The 20,814-nt window shown below is 52.3% G+C and overlaps 1 protein-coding gene across 3 annotated transcripts in view; it reads right to left on the bottom strand.

Moving 5' to 3' along the window:
- Positions 1–12,770, bottom strand: part of SLCO2A1 (solute carrier organic anion transporter family member 2A1) — a 66,072-nt gene extending 53,302 nt beyond the window's left edge. Inside the window, exon 1 of one of the 3 annotated variants that reach the window (XM_045579270.1) lies at positions 12,394–12,770. In XM_045579270.1, coding sequence (XP_045435226.1) covers positions 12,394–12,486 — 93 coding nt within the window. In that variant the 5' untranslated portion in view covers positions 12,487–12,770. The remainder of the gene's footprint in view (positions 1–12,393) is intronic. The other 2 variants (XM_045579269.1, XM_036431422.2) reach the window with 2 other exon arrangements.
- Positions 12,771–20,814: the final 8,044 nt, after the last annotated feature.

The raw sequence follows: 20,814 nt of genomic DNA, 5'->3' as shown, positions 1-20,814 counted from the left end.
TAGTTTATTTTAGTGAGGACTCATGATTACTAAATTCTCTGCCTTAAAATCTCTATCTTGTCCTCTTTAATTACTATTTGTAAAATCTGAGTTTGGTTGTACTTTTCTCTTAGCATTTTGAAAATTATCCCATTATTTTTTAGTATCTATTATTTATATTGAGAAGCCTCTTGTTGGTCTAATTATTAATTCTTATAAGTAATCTGTAATTTCACTGTAGTTGCTCTGGAAAGTTCAGTCTATTGTTTTGCATATTCAATGTGATATGTATGGGTGTTTTTTGTTTTGTTTAATTTTTTTGTAAATTCCTGTCAGAACTTACTGTGCTATCTTTATATCAAAGTACCATATGTTTTATGAATTCTGGAAATTCTCTATAATTTTTTCAACATTACCTATCACATATTCATTCTACTCTCACTCATTTCAGACTCGCCTTCAACTTGGTCCTTATTGTCCCCATATCTCTTAACCTGTCCTTCACAATTTTCATTTCTTTATTCCTCTGTGCTGCATTCGGGGTGACTTCTTCAACCCCCATCTTCCACTTACTAATCATCATTGAGTAGAGATGTGATTAAGTTAGGGATTTCAAGTTGGGAAATTCTCTTATCTGTTATTTAGCCATTTGTTGCATCTAATCTGCTGTTTAACCATTCACTGAGTTTTTATTTTCTATGTCAATATTTTTCATTTCTAGAATTCCCACGTGTTTCTCAAACCTGCCTGTTCCCTTTTCATAGTGTTTGTTCTTTCCTGGTGTATTCTATTTCTTCTGGCATCTCTTTAAATATTTTAATGTATTTTTATAGTCCCTTTCAGAACGTCCCATTATCTCAAAATCTTGTGGTGCTAATTTTCCTCATTGATACTGCCTGTTGCTTATGGTGAATCATTTCCTTGTATAGATTTTTTTTTTAAAGATGATTTGAGAGAGAAAAAGAGAGAGAGAAAGAGAGAGCGAGAGTGAGAGCAAGAAAGAGAGACAGAGAGAGAGAGGAAGGAAGAGAGGAAGGGAGAGAAACATTGATTTGCTGTTCCACTTATTTATACATTCACTGGTTGTCTCTTATATGTGCTTTGACTGGGGATCAAACCCTCAACCTTGGCATATCAGGATGATGCTTTAACCAACTGAGCTACCAGGCCAGGGTCTCCTTGTCTAATGTTTTTTTTGTTTTGTTTTGTTTTGTTGTGTGTGTGTGTGTGTGTGTGTGTGTGTGTTGTTTTTAATATATTTTATTGATTTTTTACAGAGAGGAAGAGAGAGGGATAGAGAATTAGAAACATCAATGAGAGAGAAACATCGACCAGCTGCCTCTTACACATCCCCTTTTGGGGATGTGCCCGCAACCAAGGTACATGCCCTTGACCGAAATCGAACCCGGGACCTTTCAGTCCACAGGCCAACACTCTATCCACTGAGCCAAACCGGTTTGGGCTAATGTTTTGTTTTAAGCATCTCTTCAATGGCATTATCTTTTCTTGGGTTACACTTTAGTTCTAGTTAGTCTGGATTATGGAAGTATCCCTCCAGAGTGGTTTCACGTTTGTGTTTACCAGATGGCAAAGAATTATCACCAGCCTAGAAGAAAAGTTTTCAGCTAATGTATTTGCTTAGAGATTCCCAGGTCACATATACAAGTTCTGTTTCCAATGCCATAGGACACAGACTTGGGGTTTTGATTTCTCAAAGGAATTATTTCACCCAGGGGTCCTGATAGACCTAAGCCTCTTCGCTGCCCCTAGGGTGGTGGCAGAATCTTATTAGTTCCCTTCTCACCCAGGGGCCCAGCGTTACGCCTGAGTCTGAAAGCCAGCTCCCCACGCCACCTTTGGTACCTGTGTCATTACTGACACCCAATCTCCATGAGGAGTTTCTTTACTGGTCCAATCACACCACACACATCCCCCCCCCCCCCCCCCCCCCCCCCCCCCGCAACCCCTGCTGCAGCGTCAGCTGGTACACTTATTGTTTTGGTGTTCAATTCATTCCTCAGTTCTTGAACCTAAAAAATTCACTTTCTTTCTTTCAAGCTCAGCTATGCATTTAAGTATTTGTTGGTGCTCTGTTTTATGCAGCACCCCTGGGTATTAGTGGTAGGAGGGTCCCTTATGTGAACCCGTCATATGGATGAAAACCATAATTCACTATAGTTCTTTAGGATCCTTTGTATCCCAACCAACAAGATAGGGACCTAGCCTGACTCACGGCTGTGTTCCCCACACAGAGGTTATATGCCAGAAGCATGAAGGTGACTTACTTGGATTCGAAGGTGATGGCCCCAAATGTATTAAGCAGAATCCAATTTTGTCTTGACCCCCTTCCCCTTCATAAATCCAGTTCTTTTCGCTCTTACTTGGCACTTTTGTAACTTTGCATTTATTGGCTTATCTGCCCACCGTTTGTCACTCTCACGAGAGCATAGCTGTACCTCCAATGGCTGATGGTAGGTGACCAACAATTACGGGCCACATGAATGAGGAAACAAATGAATGCATTCCAGGCAGACCTGCTGACACCACTCCTGGCCTCAGAGTTCTTTATAACACTAGCAAAGTACTGCCTTGCAAACAATGGGTGGGCAAACGAAGTTCACCAAGTGACAGGCTGAGAGCCCACCCAGGGATGCCCTCACATCCTCCCAGGGGCAATACTCAGGCAGCACTCAGCAGATCCTGTCCCAGCCTCTGTCCTCACCGCCTCCCCACCAGGCCCACTCTTCTTACATGGCACAAAGCCAATCAGATACGTTCACTTCCCTGAGATGTTTGGCCAACCCTGTGGGCAGGATTCCCGAGCCCTGAGCCAGCCCCTGGGAGTGGGCACCAGAAGAGCAGAGAGGGCTTCCTGGACACAAACTCCTCTCGCTCTTCCAAAAAAAGAAAACGTTCCACAGTGTTACCTCTCTTCGGGAGTTCCAGCATTGTTATCTGACTTTCCCTCATCCCTGGGGAGCCAGAAGACTCCAAAGTAATAAAGACATCAATGCGTGGGAACTAGAAATAGCCAGCAGAGTGACAGGAGAGGGGAGTCTGCTTGTTTCACAGCAGGGGGTGGGGTGGGGGTGGGGGGGGGAGGGGAGGTAGGGGGGTTCCCCATGGAAGAGCAGGGGCAGGTTTCAGCTCAGCATGGGAGAGACTGGCCAAAGCCAGTGGTGCTACCTGTGGCTGAGCTTGCCTCGGGAGGTGGTGAGATCCCCGTCACGGGGGCTGTGTGAGCAGAGGCAAGGACGCCGTCAGAAAGAGGATGCCTGCCGCTTTGACCAGATGAGCTTCCTAGTCCATTTCAATTCTGAAACCCAATAGTTCTATAAGCCAGGAAGAGCCATCTCTCTATAGCCCCGCCTTATCACCGTTTGCATAGATTCTATATCATGAAGAGTTTAAAATGCCATCAAAATCACAGCGGGCCATGAAGGCAGGACTGGGCAGAGGACTCCCCGCCACAAACAAGGGAGCAGCGGGCCTCACTTCTCTCAGGAAGCCTATGGTGTCTCCTGGCCGTGGGTTCCTGAGGCTCATTCCCGGGCCTGGGCACCGCCCTGCCCCTCCATCGGAGCCTCCCTGCCCCGCAGTCAGAAGGTGGAAGTCTTCTTGTGAAATGTCACCGCCGATGAGGCAGCGGGTGACCAGTTCATCCCCATCTGACCAGAACTTCCCCAGTTTTAGAACTGATAGTCCGGTGTCCAGGAAGCCCTCGGTCCTGGGCAAATGGAGGCAGCTGGTCCCACTGGGAAGCAGGCATCGTGGAGGCAATGGTTTCTTGGAAGCTTGGGAGCCTCTTAGTGAGCCAAGAGGCCGCAGTGACGCTTGGTAAGGAGCCTCACACGAGAGACACCCAATAAAGGCTTGTCCAGCGCTTCTCTCAAACGCACTGTGACTCAGAGGCAAGACAAAGATTTCAAAAGGGCCTAAGGCGCCCGGCAGGAATGACTTGGAAAACAGATTGAGAAAGTGGTCAGTGCAGTCCTGTCTTGAAATCTCTTTGGCAGGCTATCAGCAGGACAACTGTGACTCTAGAAGCCTGCTGTCCTTCCTACCCCTCCCTTCTGCCATTACCCCCTTTCCCCAGGCCCACAGGGGCCTCTCTGCATGCCTTAGGGTGCTCCTCTCCTGAGGTGTCCCGCGGGGCTCAGCCCAGGAATTGTCTGCCATCCACATCTGTCCCACTTAAACTTTCTGGGTACCCGTTCCCTCTGCACCCCACAAGCTGGCTGGGAGAACTAACCGGATAAACTAGTTCTGGCGTGAGGTCTGCCTGCGTCGTGTTTTCTGAACTCTGTTGGCTCCACATGCAGCCACATCTGGGAGCCACGAGCCACACAGGCACAGCCTTTTGGAGCCTCCGTGATACTCCAAGATTTGAGGGAAAAGGCACTGTGCTACTTGGAAGCACACAGATATTGTGAAAAAAAATATATATAACATTCACTTGATTTTTAGGATAAAACATAAACTATCACAGGAATACTCAAGGTTAGTCAAGAGGCATCTCCAGACACCTCTCTTGGTCCCCTTGCCCTATCCCTCTATGGAAACTGGCTTGCTCCCTTCTAGGATTCAGGGCATGGCGTGGGCAGTCTGACAACACTGGCTTAGGCAGCCCTCCCCGCGACATCTGCATCTCCCCCCCCTCCCTCCCAAGCTGTCTGCTCTGGGCCACATCTCCCAGGGGCATTGTTTGGGTAAACAGCATGAGACTTGTCATCGGGACTCTTGGGCTCCTACAGGGCATGTGCACACTCAATCTCTAAGACAGGGGTAGTCTGCCCCCATTTCCAGAGGCAGGGGACAGCCCCGCGGGGCTCAGTGCCAATGCTGACCCCACCGAATGTCCCAAAGGTCACAAGTCTTGGGCTGCTGCCCCGCAGTTGTGTCTGAGCTTCCGGTGTTTCTCCCTGGGCATCCTTAACATTTCCATTCACCAGGGTGAAGAGGCCAGGAAGACAGCCCAGCTGGGAAAGAGTGCTGCCCACTGATAGGATCGTCCCCTCCTTCCACCTACAGGGGAGGCTGAGAGGCCCCGCTTTGGTTTCATTCCCCACCTGATCAAATCCAATCCCTCCCGACCAGTAAAACACAACCAGGGACTCAAGGTCCTTAGCCTGAGAGCGAGAGCAGGGAACTGATCAAAGATTTCAGCAAAGGTTTCACAGCAGGCCAGTCTTCCAACTAAGCCCAGACCCAGCTGGCCCTGCTCCTAGTCTCATCTCAGTCAGCAACGGAACAGCGAGGAGATGAGAATCTGAGAACCTGGAAGGACATCAGAGATCACGGAGATCAGGCCCAGATGCCCACGGACTGGAGATTACAGAGCTGAGAGGCTTTCTGTGGTCCTGGGAAAGAGAGACTGGGGAGTGATAAGACCCGAGGTGGGAACTCCCACATGGCCATTTGCCTTGTACGTGGTCTTAGAAGAGCCTCAATTTCCTCAAAAGTGAAATGGAGATGAGATACCTCCCTCAGGGCAGTGCTGTCGCTTAGAAGTTAGAGACACAAACTTAAAAATCAAGGGAAAAGATAAGCACTCAGCAAAGGTCAGAAGGAAAGCTGGAGCACATATATGTGTAAAATCCCATCCAGTTACTAAAAGTGAGCTGTGATCTGCCCTTAAATCTTCCTAATAGGCAAAGTAGAAGGGACACTGAATGGGTTATAAAATTTGGCATCCATAGGATAAACACATACCATTGCACAATAAAAACCAAGCTTTCACCTGATTTCAAGACTATCTATATAGCTACAGTAATCAAGACTGGGTGGTACTGGCAGAGATGCACATACATCAGTGAAACAGAATAGAAAACCCAGAACAGACCCACACAACTGAGGCCAGCTGATTTTCAACAAAGTTAAAAAGGCAACTCAGCTAGGCTGGAGTGGCTCCGTGATTGAGCATGAACCACAAAGCCATGGTTCCATTCCTGGGCAGGGTCCATGCCTGGATTATGGGTTCTGTGCCCAGTAGGGGTCATGCAGGAGGCAGCCGACCAATGATTCCCTCTCATCATTGATGGTTCTGTTTTTTTCCTCCCATTTCCTTCCTCTCTGAAACCAGTAAAAACATGCTTTTAAAAAAGGCAATTCAATAGAGAATGGTTAGTCTTTGCAACAAATGGTGCAGGAGTAATTGGGTAACCATAGGCAAAAACTACTAGTACTCCTACTAATAATTTATGTATCTAAAAGCCTAAGTGACTGTCACAACCGAAACAAACCAACAGATGACCGAATAGGCTGCGTGGGGTGACCAGGACGACAGGGGGCTTAGTGAGGGCTGACCAAATGACAAAGCAGCAGGCTGTGTGGGACCACCAGGCCATCAAGGGTGTTAGTGAGTGGCAACCAGGCTGCTGGGGGGGGGGGTAGTTAGGGTGACCAGGCCAGTGGGGGGCAGGGGGCAGTTGGGGGGTGACCAGGCCATCAAGGGGGGCAGTTAGGTGTGATCAGGCAGGCAGGCAGGTGAGCAGTTAGGAGCCAGTGGTTCTGGATTAGAGAGGATGCAGGCTGGGCTGAGGGACCCCCTACCCTCCACCCCCCACCTCGTGTACAAATTTTGTGCACTGGGCCTCTAATAATAATAATAATAATAATAATAATACTGATTAAACTTCAGACTTTTACAAAATTTAACACAAAGTAAATCATAGATTTAAATGCAAAATTAGAAAACTTTTAGGTGAAAACTTTCAGGGACTAGGTTTCAGTGAAGAATTCTCATCCATCACACCAAAAGCAGGATCCAGAATATTAAAAAATTATAAATTAGACTTCATCAGCATCAAAAACTTTTTCTCTGTGAAAGACCTTGTTAAGGGAGAGAAAAGTTGCTGACTGGGAGAAAGTATTTGCAAACCACGTGCCCAGCGAAGGCCTTGTATCTTGTAAGTATAAAGAACTCTCAAAACGATAGTAAAAAAAAAAATCCAATTAGAAAATTAACAAAATAATATGAGCGGGCATTTCAATGAAGAGGCAGATAAATGCATGAAAAGGTGTTTAACATCACTAGCCATTAGGGAAATGCAAATTAAGACCATGCTGACGGGTTACCACATACCTGAAATAAAAAGTTGTGACAATACCACATGTTGGCAAAAATATAGAGAAACTGGACCTCTCACACATTGCGGGTGAAAATGTAAAATGGTATGGCCATTCTGGAAATCGTTTGGCAGTTTCTTTTTTTAAAAAAAATCAACATGTAACTACAAATACACTTCTGGACATTTACACCAAAGAAATGAAAATTTATGTCCACACAAGAACCTGTACACGGCTGTTCATAGCAGCTTTATTGGCATTTGCCCCAAACTGGGAGCAACGCAAATGCCCTGCAGCAGGTGACTGGTTAGACAAATCCTGGTGCTTCCCTGCCGTGGGATACTGCTCAGCAATGAAAAGGGTCACACTGTTGATACCCCAACAACCTGGATGGGTCTCAAGGGCCTGTGCAGAATGAACAAAGCCAGCCTCCAAAGGTCACACACCATGATCCCATTTCTATAACATTCTCCAAATGACAAAAGGATAGCCATGGAGAACAGATTAGTGGTGGCAAGGCGTTAGGGACAGTAGTCGAAAGGGGATGGGTGTGACTGTGTGGTGACCGAACAGCTCTGTGTACTGAAGTGGTGGGGTGGTGGTCCCATGAATCTATATATTTGATAAAATGGCACGGACCTCTACGTATGCATGTCAGCAATGTCTATTTCCTGCTTTCGGTATTTCACTGTAGTTTATGTAAGATGGAACCATTGGGTGAAGGTACACAAGACCTCTCAGTACTATTTTTCCTATGAATCTACAGTTGTTTCCAAATAAGTGTTTTTTTAAACTCAAAAATAATCCACTTTGTCTGAGTCTAAGAACCTAGCTTCCTCCCAAGTATTGAAGTGACACCCGCCTATGCCTGTGAGGTAGACACAACTGTGAATTCACACGGCTGTTCCTTCACACCCTTCCCAACAGACACTGACAGTGCCATGCCCAAGGCCGCGCCAGTGAACTTACAGAGCAGACCGAGGGCCAAACTAGCCCAAGACCATCTCTTGAGCTTTGGCTCGTAACTGGAGCTCTCTGCAGGCCAGAGTCTCCACAGGCGGGAAGGGGGATGAATTAAGGGTTAAAACCATGGGACAGGATAAAACCAAGCAGGGGTGTGAAGAGGGAAAACAAGGAGGGGTGCCACCTTGGGGGGGGGGAGGGGGGAACCCACCTTCCTCTGCGTGGACCAGGACTGATTGCACAAGCGGAGCAGAAAAAGGTGAGGGGAAGCCACGCTCCTAATCCCAACCTCCCAACCTCTGGGTCTCCCGAGATGGGAAGAAAAGTAGTCCCTGTCACAGACAAAAGAGAATGATCAGAGTGTGGAAATGAGCTACTGATGTTTATGAGACCCAGATTGCTTTGCCATTTGTTCTATGGCTGCGGGGCTCACAAATTCATCACCGGGAGAGAGACAATGGAGCATCCTGACAGGAGAAAAGGGTATGAGTGACCTGTAACCCCCACCCCACCCACTCCCATTGTTCTCCCTGCCCACCCCCCTGGGGGAGGGGAAAGCCTGGGGCCCATTCCAGGAAAACGGAGTAAGTGCTAACCTGGGTCAGAGAAACACCAGCCCTGAGGGGGAGGACACATTTTTCACCCAGGGGGTCAGTGAAGGAATTTTTGGCTTCAGGCGCGCTATTGAGATGGTTTTTTTCTGAGTAAAAATTACAGGTTGTTGGGAGAGAGCACTTTCCTCTGGAAAGTGAGGTTATGCCCAGGGGTGGGCCCCGGGGACCTCCGGAAGCTATGGGCAGAGGCCAGAACAAGTACCTCTCCCTCATTTCTGGGCCTCCCTCCCAGGTCAGAAGGCCCCGGGGCCAGTCAGGTCAGATTTGTCTATCTATCCCTTCTTTCCCACTGCTCTTTCCCAGCCCTGCACCCCCTTTCACTTCCCGGATATACATTTTTCACCGCCCTGGGAGCCCGGGTGTGAGCTCGCCTGAAATTGGGCAGTAGTCACCGGCCACTCCCTTTATAAGGTAACCTCCCTTTGGCCCCAGACATTTAATCTTAAGGAGAAACAGGTCGCTGTGAGGCTGCCAGGACCACAAAGGCTCCTTCCTACCTCTCCACCCGCCCCCGTAATCCACAATCGTTGAGTGAACCTGTTTCTCATTTAGAGCTTTAGAGTTCTGGACGCTGACCTGCTCCCTCTGACAATGACTGATGCATGGATCCTCTGCTCCTTCAGCATCTTGTAAGCCAGAGGCACAGAGGCTGTCTCCAGGTTAAATGCCATTGTATGAATTCCCCGGAGTGAGAGCTGCCTGGCTCTTTGGATGTGACTATGAAGAAGGAAAGGGTATGAGCCTGCTAGGGACTAGGAGCAGACATGCTGCAGCCTCCTTGGTCGCGGCTGGGATGTGTGGGTGCAGGGCTGAGAAAGCCATGACCCCTGGGAACAAGTCGGGGAACCCAGGGTATCCCCATGTGCTAACCCATAATGGAGCAGCACCCTGTGATGGCGAGGGCCAGGATGGACAGCCATCAGGGGCTCCGATTCCGGAGTCTCAGACCCGGGTCCTCTGTACTGCCCCTCTCTGGCTATGTCTCCTCGCGCAAGGGACCTATCTCGCTGAGCCTGGTTTTCCTCATCGTTCCTGTGGACGGTCATTGTACCCACTTGAGAGTGTTGTAATGAGGATTAAATATTGGTAAAATACTTGCATAATTCCTGAGACGTTCAGACAGTTCCATCACTGTTAGCTATTACTATTATTTTGGACATTATGATTACTAACTGTAGTTTTTCTTAACGATTAACTATAATTAGTGGAACACTATATCCTAAACGGCGTTGGAATGTGCAGTCCTGTTCATTGAAGCAAGAACTAGCCTCACGTCGATGCCAACCCCAGAGAGCCCTTCCCTGTGCCTCATCCCACGTCACCCTCAGGGAGCCCAGGAGGCAGGGATTATTCCTATCACCCAGTGTTTTCATGAAGGACTCTGAGGCCCAGGACAGGTGAGAGATGCCTCCCTGTGTCACCTGGTCAGTAGAAGCTAGACTGGGACTTGGAACTGAGTCTCCTACGGTATGTAGGGTTTTGCAGGAATGTCATAAAGCCAAATGGTTCATCTGTCCTAGCAACGGGGAACCTAGAAAAAGGATGGGTTCTCACTCAGGTTGGGTTGCCCCTGCCCCCTCTCTGTGCCACACATAATCACAAGATGTGTCCAGTCTGTACCCCAAAGAGGATGGAGGGCAGCCACCCAGTCTCTCATAGCGAAGCCCCCAGATGGCCAGTGACATCCTCCGGAAGAAAAGGGTTAATTAAGTTTAACTAATGAAATTCCAGACCCCCTATTTGCCTCAAGATATCCAACCTTGTACCTGGTCTCAGGCAGATATGCGAAGCCAAGTGGAAGTCTCGCCAAACTCTAAGAATGACTATGGATCAGCAGAGGCAATAATTAAGAAAACCTGGTTTTTAGAGTTAAGCAAAGCTCTCAACTGGTATGAGACTTTAGGAGGCCAAATTGGCTGGGGCTCAGGCCTCAGGCACGTGTGGCTCAATCATCAGCATGTGATAACGTGTCTTTAATTTTCACAGATCTTCAAAGAAACGGCTGCCCTAAGTGCGTTTATTTTAGGGACTCAGGGTGGGTGGGTCCCAGTGAATCTATCTCATGTGGGGTTACCCTGGCTGTCAGGAATCTGTTCGGGAACAAGTCGTCCTTCCTGCCTTGCTAGTGAAAACAGCGGAAGCTGCCCCCACCCTGGCTCCCTCCTGAGACCCTCTCTTTTCAGACCACCCAACTATTTCCCCCTCCATTTCCTCCCAGCTCCTAAGTTATAAACACCAGCATTTCCACCATTCTCTGTTGAAAGTCCTCCAGGACTCTTTTAAATGGTGGGACCCAAACCGCACAGTGTTCTTTCTCCTCTAGGCCTGGCTAAAAGTGAGGATTATCTTAAATTATATAAAAATATGTCAGTGTCTCATTTATATCCAGCCACACCGTCAAGTCAGCCTTTATAAATTGTGGTGTAGGGGAAAAGCAGAAGCAGGACTGAGAATCCAGACTCACTGCCAACAATGCGAGTAAGTAAATAGGTGAGATCCACTGGGACCTCCAGATTCCTTTCTTTCTAAACATATTTTTTATTGATTTCAGAGAGGAAGGGAGAGGCAGAGAGAGAGAGAGAGAGAGAGAGAGAAACATCAATGATGAGAGAATCATTGATTGGCTGCTTCCTGCATGCCCCCTACTGGGCATGTACCTTTGACCAGAATCGAACCTGGGACTCTTCAGTCTGCAGACCAACACTTTCTATCCACTGAGCCAAACTGGCTACGGCTCAAGATTCCTTCCTGTTGGACACTCACCCCTTAGTTGCACCCCTGGAGGCTTCACCTAGCCACATCTGATTGCCTGGTTGTCCAAAACAACTGCTCTGCACCATAACCCCCACCCTGACCCCAAGGAGCCCTGATGTGGACTCTGCCCCCTCAAGGAGGTGCACTGCCACCAGAATGGGCAAAAAAGCCTGAGTGTGAGTGAATTCAGCCATTCTGGGTCCTCCCAGACACGTGATGGAGTGGGAAGCTTCCTGACCCCCTGGAGAAGGAAGTGTCCACCCCACGCAGCTGCCTCACCCCATCTCCTCTTCACCCACTCCCCAGAACGGGTCTATCCGTTACTGAGCAGCCTGTGAGGGTCCACTGCTTTCCTGGGGCCATTTCCAGTCGTGGTAGGCTGGCCTCAGTGCACTGGATGGAGAGCCCTGGGGGCGGGGTGAGGGGGTAGAGGGTGAGGGATGGGGTCCTGAACGTGGCAGGCAGGGAGGGAGGGAGCAGAGCCTTCACAGTGCTGCTCTTGGGGATGAGGAGAGCCTGGAGGAGCACATCCCTTCCACCACCCACCACAGAGGAGTGGGCTTTCATCTCCTCCATCTTCCCCCTTAGGGCGCCAGACCCCGACACCCCCAAGCACACCCGCTTAAGGAAATAACTGCCTGCAGGAGATCGAAAAGGTGCCATGAGATGTTCTTTTTCAATCAAAGAACAGAGCATTCCCTGGACTGGTGCCTGGACTATCTGAATAGAGTTGTCCCGATGAGCAGGTACTTTCACTGTCCCGTTAACTTACACTGAGCATGTACACCCACCACCACCACTACCTCCACCACCACCACCTCCACCACCACCACCACCACCACCACCACCCAGCACGTGTCCGCTTGTCCAGGGTGCCAGACGCGGGCAGGCTCCGGGACGGGAGCTGGGCACGGAGGTGGAGCAGGGCGCCCAGCGCCTCCAGAGCCCCCGTGTCTCCGCGGAAGGCGCGCCCGGCGCGGCTGGCTCGGTCGGCCGGCGCCGGCTCCCCACTCACCTTAATGTTGCCGAAGAAGACGCGGGAGCAGCGGCCCGCGGAGCCCGCGGAGGCGGCGCTGCCCTGTCGCTCCGGCTTGGGCAGGAGCCCCATGGTGGCGGGCAGCGACGGGGCGGGCGCGGCGGCGGACGGCGGCGGCGGCGCTGGGCGGCGTCCCCTCCGGCCGGGCCGGGCTCCGGGCGGCGGCGGGCGCGGGGCGGGCGGCGGGCCGGGCAGCGGCGGCGGGGACTGAGCGGGGAGCGCGCCCACAGTTTATAAGTGGCCGCCGCGGGCGCCGTCGATGATGAAACGCCCTCCCTCCTCCCTCTGCCACTCACTCGCGTGTCCCCGGCCGGCGAGCCCCCGCCCCGCCCGCCGCCCCACGGACAGGTGTGACGCGGCCGCCGCGCTGGACCCGGTTCCCGGCCCGGGACGTGTCTCTGCTCCCGGAGTGGGGCTGGGACCCGGGATGTGTCTCCCGGAGTTGTGCTGGGACCCGGGGGCTCGGATGCCGCCGGGGAAAGTACCGCCTGCCGGGAGGGGGCTGGCGGGGTGGCGGGCCCGCGGGAAGCGAGGTGGGGGCTGGAGGGGGCGGGAGGCTGCGGGAGGGTGGAGTCCCCGGGGTTTGGGGGGCTGGCGGGGCCGGGGTGGGTGCAGCGGAAACCCGCTGGGGGAATGGGGGGGGGGGGATATTGAAGGGGAGCGGAGAAGGGGTCTGCAGGGCTCTGGGGGCAGGACCGAGGGCCAACGGGAGGGAGCCAGGGGTGTGGGAGGAGAGCCGGGGATTCTGGAGGCGAGGGGATCCCCGCGCCCCTCCCGGCGCTCTGGGGAGATTCACGGAGCCGGTCTCTGCTTGCTGGCACTCGCCACCCAAAGAAAACCTGGACGCTCAGTTCCGGTGATGGCTCTGAGACTCGCTGAGGTTCTGTTTGTGTCAGGGACTGATTTATAGTTAAACTGTTCTTTGTGCTGGAGGGGGGGGGGGGGGTAACAAGGTGGAAAGGTGGGGGCCGCCCCAGTCTGGGCCGAACTCTCTGGACCTGCGCCAAGGTAAACTGCAGACGCTGTCAAGTGTCAGCTCAGCCAGGGCTGGCCGAGGATTGTGGGGAGACGGGGGAGGGGGACTTTATTATTCCCCCCCCCACACACACACACTGTTTTTCTGTCAGGATTCTCAGGGCAGCGAAGAGAGGTGAGGGCTTTCCAGAGAAAAATAAGAAAGTCCTATTGGAAGCAGCTGCAGTAAGGAATCCAGTGTTGGAAGTATTTTTCCAGCTCCCCAATCTCAGTCGTCCCCTGCGGAGCAATCTTGCAAGCCCGCCCCTACTCTCAGAAAAGTCAGGAGCCCGCCCTCCGCACCCAGGAAGCTCTGGCTACCACACAGCCCACGGGACAGAGGGCTTGTTTCCACCCAAGGCTGGATGCCTTTCTGGGCCTGTCAGCTGTCCCGTGTCCCGGGGCTTCTGTTTCCTCTCCGCCAGGCCGCTGTGTCCTGTGGTCCAAGGATCCTGGACACAACAGCACGCAGTGCTGAAGGAAAAACCACTGGGCAGCGGGCAGACTGGCCACATCCGCTTCCCACAGGGCACAGGGCATCCAGAGAGGCCTTCCAGGTTCCAGGCCCCTGCACCAGCCTCGGAGCCAGAGCAGGCATGAAACCCCAGGCCACCAGTCTGCCCTCTTAGGGAACTTGAAACATAAGGATGACCACGGAGCACTCAAAAGCTTGCTGGGTGCTGAGCTGTGACACCCACGGCGGACAGTGCCACGCATTCTGCTGGGCACCCACGTGTGTGACGCCACAGAACCCCAGCATTAGCCCAAGAGTTATAGGTACGATTACAGTCTGGATTTTACAGGCGACAGTGCTAGAGAGGTCAACTTAAAAAAAAAAAAAAAGTGACTGAAAGACACACAGCTACTACGTGATGGAGCTGGCACCCGAAGCCAGCTTTGTCTGACTCCAGAGCCCGGCCGTGAGCTCCGTGCCCTTAGAAAAGTTATCTATTCCACTGGCCTCATTTCACAAGTGAAACCAAGCGGAGAACAGAGAAGGCCAAGGTCACAGGTTGCCACGGCTGGAGCCTCTTCCTCGTGCCCTGAAGCCTTGCCAGGGCCCTCTGGTCAAACCCCAGGAGGGGCAGATTCTCCAACCCTCACCTCGGTCCTGCTCCATTAACCATGCCCTTCTCCCGCAGTCAGAACCAGCATCGTCTTCAAACGGTCAGCCTTTATTTTACCAGGTGGAGTTCAGCTCAGCGCAATGGAAACCTAACCAATGTGGCTTCAATGACATTTCTCTGTCTCTGCTAACAAGAAGCCTCCTCGTAGCTAGTAGAGGGGTCATGACGGGGCCCTTTCAGGATTCCTTAATGTGCGGCTCATCCTCATGGCTGGCTCACCATCCCAGGATGGCTGCCCGTCCCCCCCCCCCCCCCCCCCCCCCCCCCCGCCTCCTCACCTAACCCCACGGAGGAAGTGAAAGATAGGAACTGGAAAAGGGCTGTGCTCACATCAGGGAAGCCACTCTCTCCCAGGAATGCTTAGCGGCTGCTCAGTACATCTTCTTGGCCGGAACTGGAGCAGGGGGAAGGTTCCCTGGAGGAGGGGACTCTCAAGCTGAGCCTAGGGACTGGAAGGATGGAGAGGAACAGGGTGAAGGAAGGTAAACCCGCTCTGTGGTTTAGTCTGGCTGGAGCATGAGACCCAGGGCCAGTGGTCCCTGGCTGCCCTCTGCGAAGGAGGCGTAGGTGCATAATTAATAGTATTGCTGCCTCCTGAACAGGAAAGAAAGTCTATGGTAAAAGAAAGTCAGTGTCTGCACAGTCACCCATTTCCCTAAAGGCACCTCAGTGTCTACTCCTAAAACCCTGCCCAACTGTGACTGGTTTGGCTCATGGATAGAGCGTCGGCCTGTGAACTGAAGGGTCCCGGATTCGATTCTGGTCAAGGGCATGAACCTTGGTTTCGGACACATCCCCAGTAGGAGGTGTGCAGGAGGCAGCTGATAGATGTTTCTCTCTCATCAATGTTTCTACCTCTCTATCCCTCTCCCTTCCACCCTGTAAAAAATAAAAAATAAAACCCTCCTCAGATCTGTTGGTTTCAGCAAATCTTCCGGAGCACCTTAGAAAACAAACCACAAGGGCATCTGCGGGCTTCAAAGGCTCGGTGGTGGTCTCGGCGGGGAGTGAGAGAAAGCATCATGTGATGTGGGGAGAGAGCTGCTGTGGTATCACAGAGGCAGGGCCCTAACGCATCCTGGGGTGGCAGGAAGGCTCCCTGGAGGAGGTGAGTCTCAAGCTGAGTCCTAAGGACTGGCAGGATGGGAAGGGACAGGGTGAAGGAAAGTAAATCTGCTCCATGGGGAGCCATTAAAGACTTCTGACCTGGGGGGGACCTGGCCTGCTGTGCATTTCACAGAGACCGCTCTGGCATTTGGGTAAGGGTGCAAAGGGGCAGACTGTGGAAGGAAACCCAGAAGCTAAGACGAAGCAGGGAAGGAGGGGGTAGCGGAGGCACTGAGATGTTGAAAGGAGAGGGCATCCAGGCATTAGTGAGGGAGACATTAGGGATGGTTCTCAGGATCTGACTTGGGCAGCCTGCACTGGTGATGCCAACCCCGGCAGGAGGAGCTCAGAAGGAGCAGCAGCTGTTGGGGGAACGAACTGAGTCAGTCCCCCTGGGCTCGGTTTCAGTTCAGGCTGCCTGGGGTACATGCAGGTCTAGATGCTCAGCAGGCAGGTGTGCATGAGGGCCCAGGGCCCAGGTGTACACTGGGCTAGAGATAGGAGCTTGGACATCCCACACGGAGGCGTGGTAAGCCTGGAGAACAGATGAGTGTCTCAGTGAGAATGTGTTGATGCAAAGCCACAGCAACAACCAGGGTGGTACAGGGGGTGGAGCCAGCAACGGAGACGGAGAGGATAGTCCACCGTGGAGGGAAGGACAGCAGCCGAGGGGTGGTGTTTCAAAGAGAAGGAGCCCATCTGGTTGCTGAGGACGGAAGATGAGATCCAAGGACGACCATCGGGCTGGCATTGAGAACCTTGGCAAGACTGTTTCCAGTGGGTGATGTGTGTGAAGGCCAGATTGTGGTGGTTGAAGGGAAAGCGCGCACAGAAGCCATCAGCAACTTTTGGGCGTGGAGGGTAGGAGGTGGGGGGGGGGGGGGGAGTTGCAGAGGGAAAGAAGAGGGAGAGGGAGAAGCTGAGCAGCTTTGGGCTCTCCTCTCTGCCAAATTGTCACCAGTTATCCCAGGTCTCATGCTGGACCTCCAGGCTTCTGCCCATGCTGTGCCCTGGCCTGTGCTGCCACCTCAGGTGCTTGGCTTCTACCCTTCAAGAGCAGCTCCTGTTGCTTCCTGTGTCTGGGCCCCTTAACAAGGGTAGAAACATGTCTTGCAGTGGTGCAGACCTGTTGCACACATTTACCCATTTTGCAGATAAACAATCTCAGGGCTAGTCCCCAGCACACAGTCCCGGCCTTTCTCTCTCCCACTGTGACCCAGTGCCCCATCTGCACCCCTGCCATCCCCCCACCTCCCTCTCAGGACCTGAGGCTCCCTTTGCCCCCTGCCCTGAGAAAACGCAGTGAGGGGTGGAGGGGGGTGGTATAGCACCAGGGTGGCCTGCCTCCTGGGACCCCAGTTCCTCTGCTGGGGTCCCTCAAACCTTGGCACAGGGCACGGCACACAGAAATGAGGTTTCCCTTTTCCTCCAGGAAGGATTACCCAAGGCCTGGCTGGGCGTCCTGTCCCAGCTCTGGGTCTCACCCAAAGCAGGTCAGTCACGGCTCTGGCAGGAGATGACCAGGGGCAGATAAATCCCAACAGGCCTGGCTTTGCACCTCTCCCACGGCTGCTCTCTCCTCGGCCTCCTCCCTGCGGGTGAGGAGCCCAGCCTGGCCCTGTCCTCTGCACTCCACCCCCTACACCCCACACCCAGCTGAGGTCATTCCGAGGTGCTTATCACAGCCTGTCCTCCGTGCTGGCTGTGAAAGAAAAGAGCCACGTGCTAACCTGACAAGCTCAGGGAAGGCCTGCGTGGTAGTCTTGCAAACCCAGAGACGTAAGATGACCACAAAAGATGGTTTGAAATTTAAATATCTAACAGGTTATAGTAGGTAGTCATGTCCCAGATATTTCACCTGACAAAGATCAGCTGTGCGTCCTGTCCCAGCTCTGGGTCTCACCCAGAGCAGGTCAGTCAAGGCTTTGGCAGGAGGTGACCGAGGGCAGATAAATCCCAACAGGCCAGGCCTCGCACCTCTCCCACGGCTGCTCTCTCCTCAGCCTCCTCCCTGTGGGTGAGGAGCCCAGCCTGGCCCTGTCCTCTGCACTCCACCCCCCTACCCCCCACACCCAGCTGAAGTCATCTCGAGGTGCTTATCACAGCCTGTCTTCCGTGCTGGCTCACCACCAGCCCGGCTCCGTAATCACAACCGGCCACTCCTAGAGAGCGTGGACCCGCCTCCGCTCAGCCTGCTGGGCCCTGACACACGCATGCAGCGAGCACCTACGTTGTTGTCCCTGGCCACGTGCAGGCCTGGGACCCGCTGGATCCTGTCATCCGGATGCTGCCAAGTAAACAGAAAATCTGTGCGTTGTCTCTCTGCCACTGCGTTCGCTTCCAAACGTTGTTAATCTTTATATTATACTCTTTTCAAAATAACTCTGGCCCTCGCTGGTTTGGCTCAGTGGATAGAGAGTAGGCCTGTGGATTAAAAGGTTCTGGGTTTAATCCCGGTTTCAATTCCTGTCAAAGGCACATGGCCATGTTGCAGGCTCCGTCCCCAGTAGGGGGTGGGCAAGAGGCAGCCAATTGATAATTCTCTCTCATCATTGATGTTTCTATCTCTCACTCCCTCTCCCTTCCTCTCTGCATTAATAAAAAATAAAAATAATAAAAAACAACAACTTTTAACTCTCCTGGGAGAGAGAAAATACTCAATTTCTTCATTACTTTATATCACTATTTAAATGCCACTGAATTTTCTTTTTCTTATTATTTAAAAAAATATATATTGTTGATTTTTTACAGAGAGGAAGAGAGAGGAATAGAAAGTAAGAAACGTCGATGAGAGAGAAACATCAATCAGCTGCCTCCTGCACACCCCCCATTGGGGACGTGCCCCCGCAACCAAGGCACATGCCCTTGACTGGAATAGAATCTGGGACCTTTCAGTTCCCAGGCCGACGCTTCATCCACTGAGCCAAACTGGTTTCGGCTGATTTTTCTTTTCTTTCTTTCTTTCTTTCTTTCTTTTTTTTTTTTAAATCCTTTTCCCTAAGCATGTCTTCACTAGAAAAACCACAGTATCCCACTTATCTCCTCCTTTTTTATAATAAGCACTGTTCCATGTTGAGAGGGGCTCATCACCATCCCTTTGAATGGCGATGTGGGCCACCAGGAGTTACTTAAATCTCTGCTTGCTCGTATTGAATGTTGGAGATATCTCTTAAGTATGTAACAAACAGTGACCTGATTGTTAACTCTGGGCAAAAGGTTCTTTGCCTTACAGCTAACTGATGGCCAGCAGTGTGATGTGAATGCCTCTAGAAATTCTCCTCTGTGATATTCAAAATGAGTCCTTATGCTGAGTTGTCACCACGCTGGTCTCTTCTTCCTCACCAGTGACGCCCTCCCGGTGCCTTAGAGGGAGCCCAGCACCCGGTGTGTGTGTGTGTGTGTGTGTGTGTGTGTGTATGTGTTTGTGTGTGTGTGTGTGACTATTCCAGCCGTAGAGCTCACCCGGGTACCGAGGTCTCCCTTGTCCGGGTGCTCAGCCAGCCAACGAGGGGCTGACCCAAGGATGCCATGGGGTGCGGCTGCCTTGATCTGAACCCCAGTCCTCTCTCTCCCCTCGTTCCGGAGAAGGAGCTCAGCACCCAGGCCCGGCGGTGAGAGGCCTTGTGTGGGCACCTTTGGAGAAAGAGCTGGACTCCTCACCTGTGTACAAGGCATTGGACTCCGTGGTCCAAACGGGGGGTTATCCTTGTTCCCTCCCTGCTCTAAGTTACTAGCTGTGTGATCTAGGGCAAGTCACTTAGTCTCTCTGGGCAGCAGTTGTCTCTTAGAACTGTGTGAGGAGTGAATTGGACTCACAAATCCTCGATCATGGTCACCATTATTGCCATTGTTTCTGCTAACTCAGCAGTACTTCCTCATGGTCCCCTGTTCCCTCCTCAGCTGGTCCCCACTTTCTCCATAAGAATGCCTCCCCAAAGGCTTCTGCTTGGCGGGCCCTGGGAAACCCTCTATGGAAGAAGCTGAATCTGGGGGCAGTGGAGCTGTCCCCTGTCCTCCCAGGCCTGAGGTGGGGAGGGCATGGAGGGTGCCATGGAGCGGCAGAAGGCAGGGGCCAAGTTAGAACCCATCCCTAAGGAAGCTGAGCTGGAGCCCCATCCTCCCCTACCTTCTTCCCTGGGAGCCCAGGTCCATGGCTGCAGCATGCACATGAACACACACACACACACACACACACACACACACACACCCCACAGACAGGCTTCCTGAAAGCCTTCTTAGCATTTCCTGCTCAGAGGTGCCCCTCCCACCCTCACCTCTCTCTTACTTTGCTCATAGAGGTGCGTGAGCATCTCTTTCACTTTCTAAAGCTTCCCCCCTCCCCCTCCCAAGGGCTGTATTATTTTGCCAATCACTCTGGGGCTCCTGCCTCCTGCCCTGGGCCCTCTCCCTGGTCCTGAATCTAGGTCTGGGCTCCTGCTCCCACCTGACTCATCCCTCGCTTCTGGAAGGAATCTCATCTTTTCTCAGCCTTTTGTCTCTCTCCCTCTCCTCCTTTACATGACCAGGACTGTGGCCTCCTCTCCACTTTATCGCTCTCTATTTTCTTCCGTTCACCCTCAGCCCCAACTCCTTGGCTCCCAATGATATTGTGAGGCCTGTTTTTCTCTCCCTCAGGAAGTGCATCCCCAGGAAGGAAAAGGGGAAGGGAATGGGAGGCCTGCCCTGCTGCACACACACCCTCCCTGCGCTGTTTGGACTGACCCCATATCAGGCGGATTGTGAGCCTTCAGGGCAGGGACCAAGTACAAACACGGGTGCGGATGGAAGGATGCCACCTGCAAGAGACAGGGCCTGCCTCTCCCCGCCTTGGGCATGAGGGGTCTGTGGGGATGCACTTATGACATCTATCCTTTATTTCCCGATTGAACCAAGGTTGGGAGGAGGATGCTGGGACCTCCCCAGCTCCCAGACCAGACCACCAGCTGGTGGTTACTCTGAAAATGACCTAATCTGTATCCCTGTCCTCTCCCTGTGTCCGCCCCCAGCTGTCTCACCGCTCAGCCCCATCAGCTCTGCTTTCTCAGCTGTAACGCTTTGAGGGGCCCAGGGCCTGGGCTGTGTCTTTATGCACTGAGTCACCTGATGAGGTTACTGGGAGTCAGGCCTCCTCCCAGTTCATAGGTCACTGGAA

Source organism: Pipistrellus kuhlii, unplaced genomic scaffold, assembly GCF_014108245.1.
Source record: "Pipistrellus kuhlii isolate mPipKuh1 unplaced genomic scaffold, mPipKuh1.p scaffold_m20_p_11, whole genome shotgun sequence".
Lineage (NCBI taxonomy): Eukaryota > Metazoa > Chordata > Mammalia > Chiroptera > Vespertilionidae > Pipistrellus > Pipistrellus kuhlii.
Note: the sequence above shows the minus strand (reverse complement) of the source record. Positions and strands in the feature narration are given on the sequence as shown.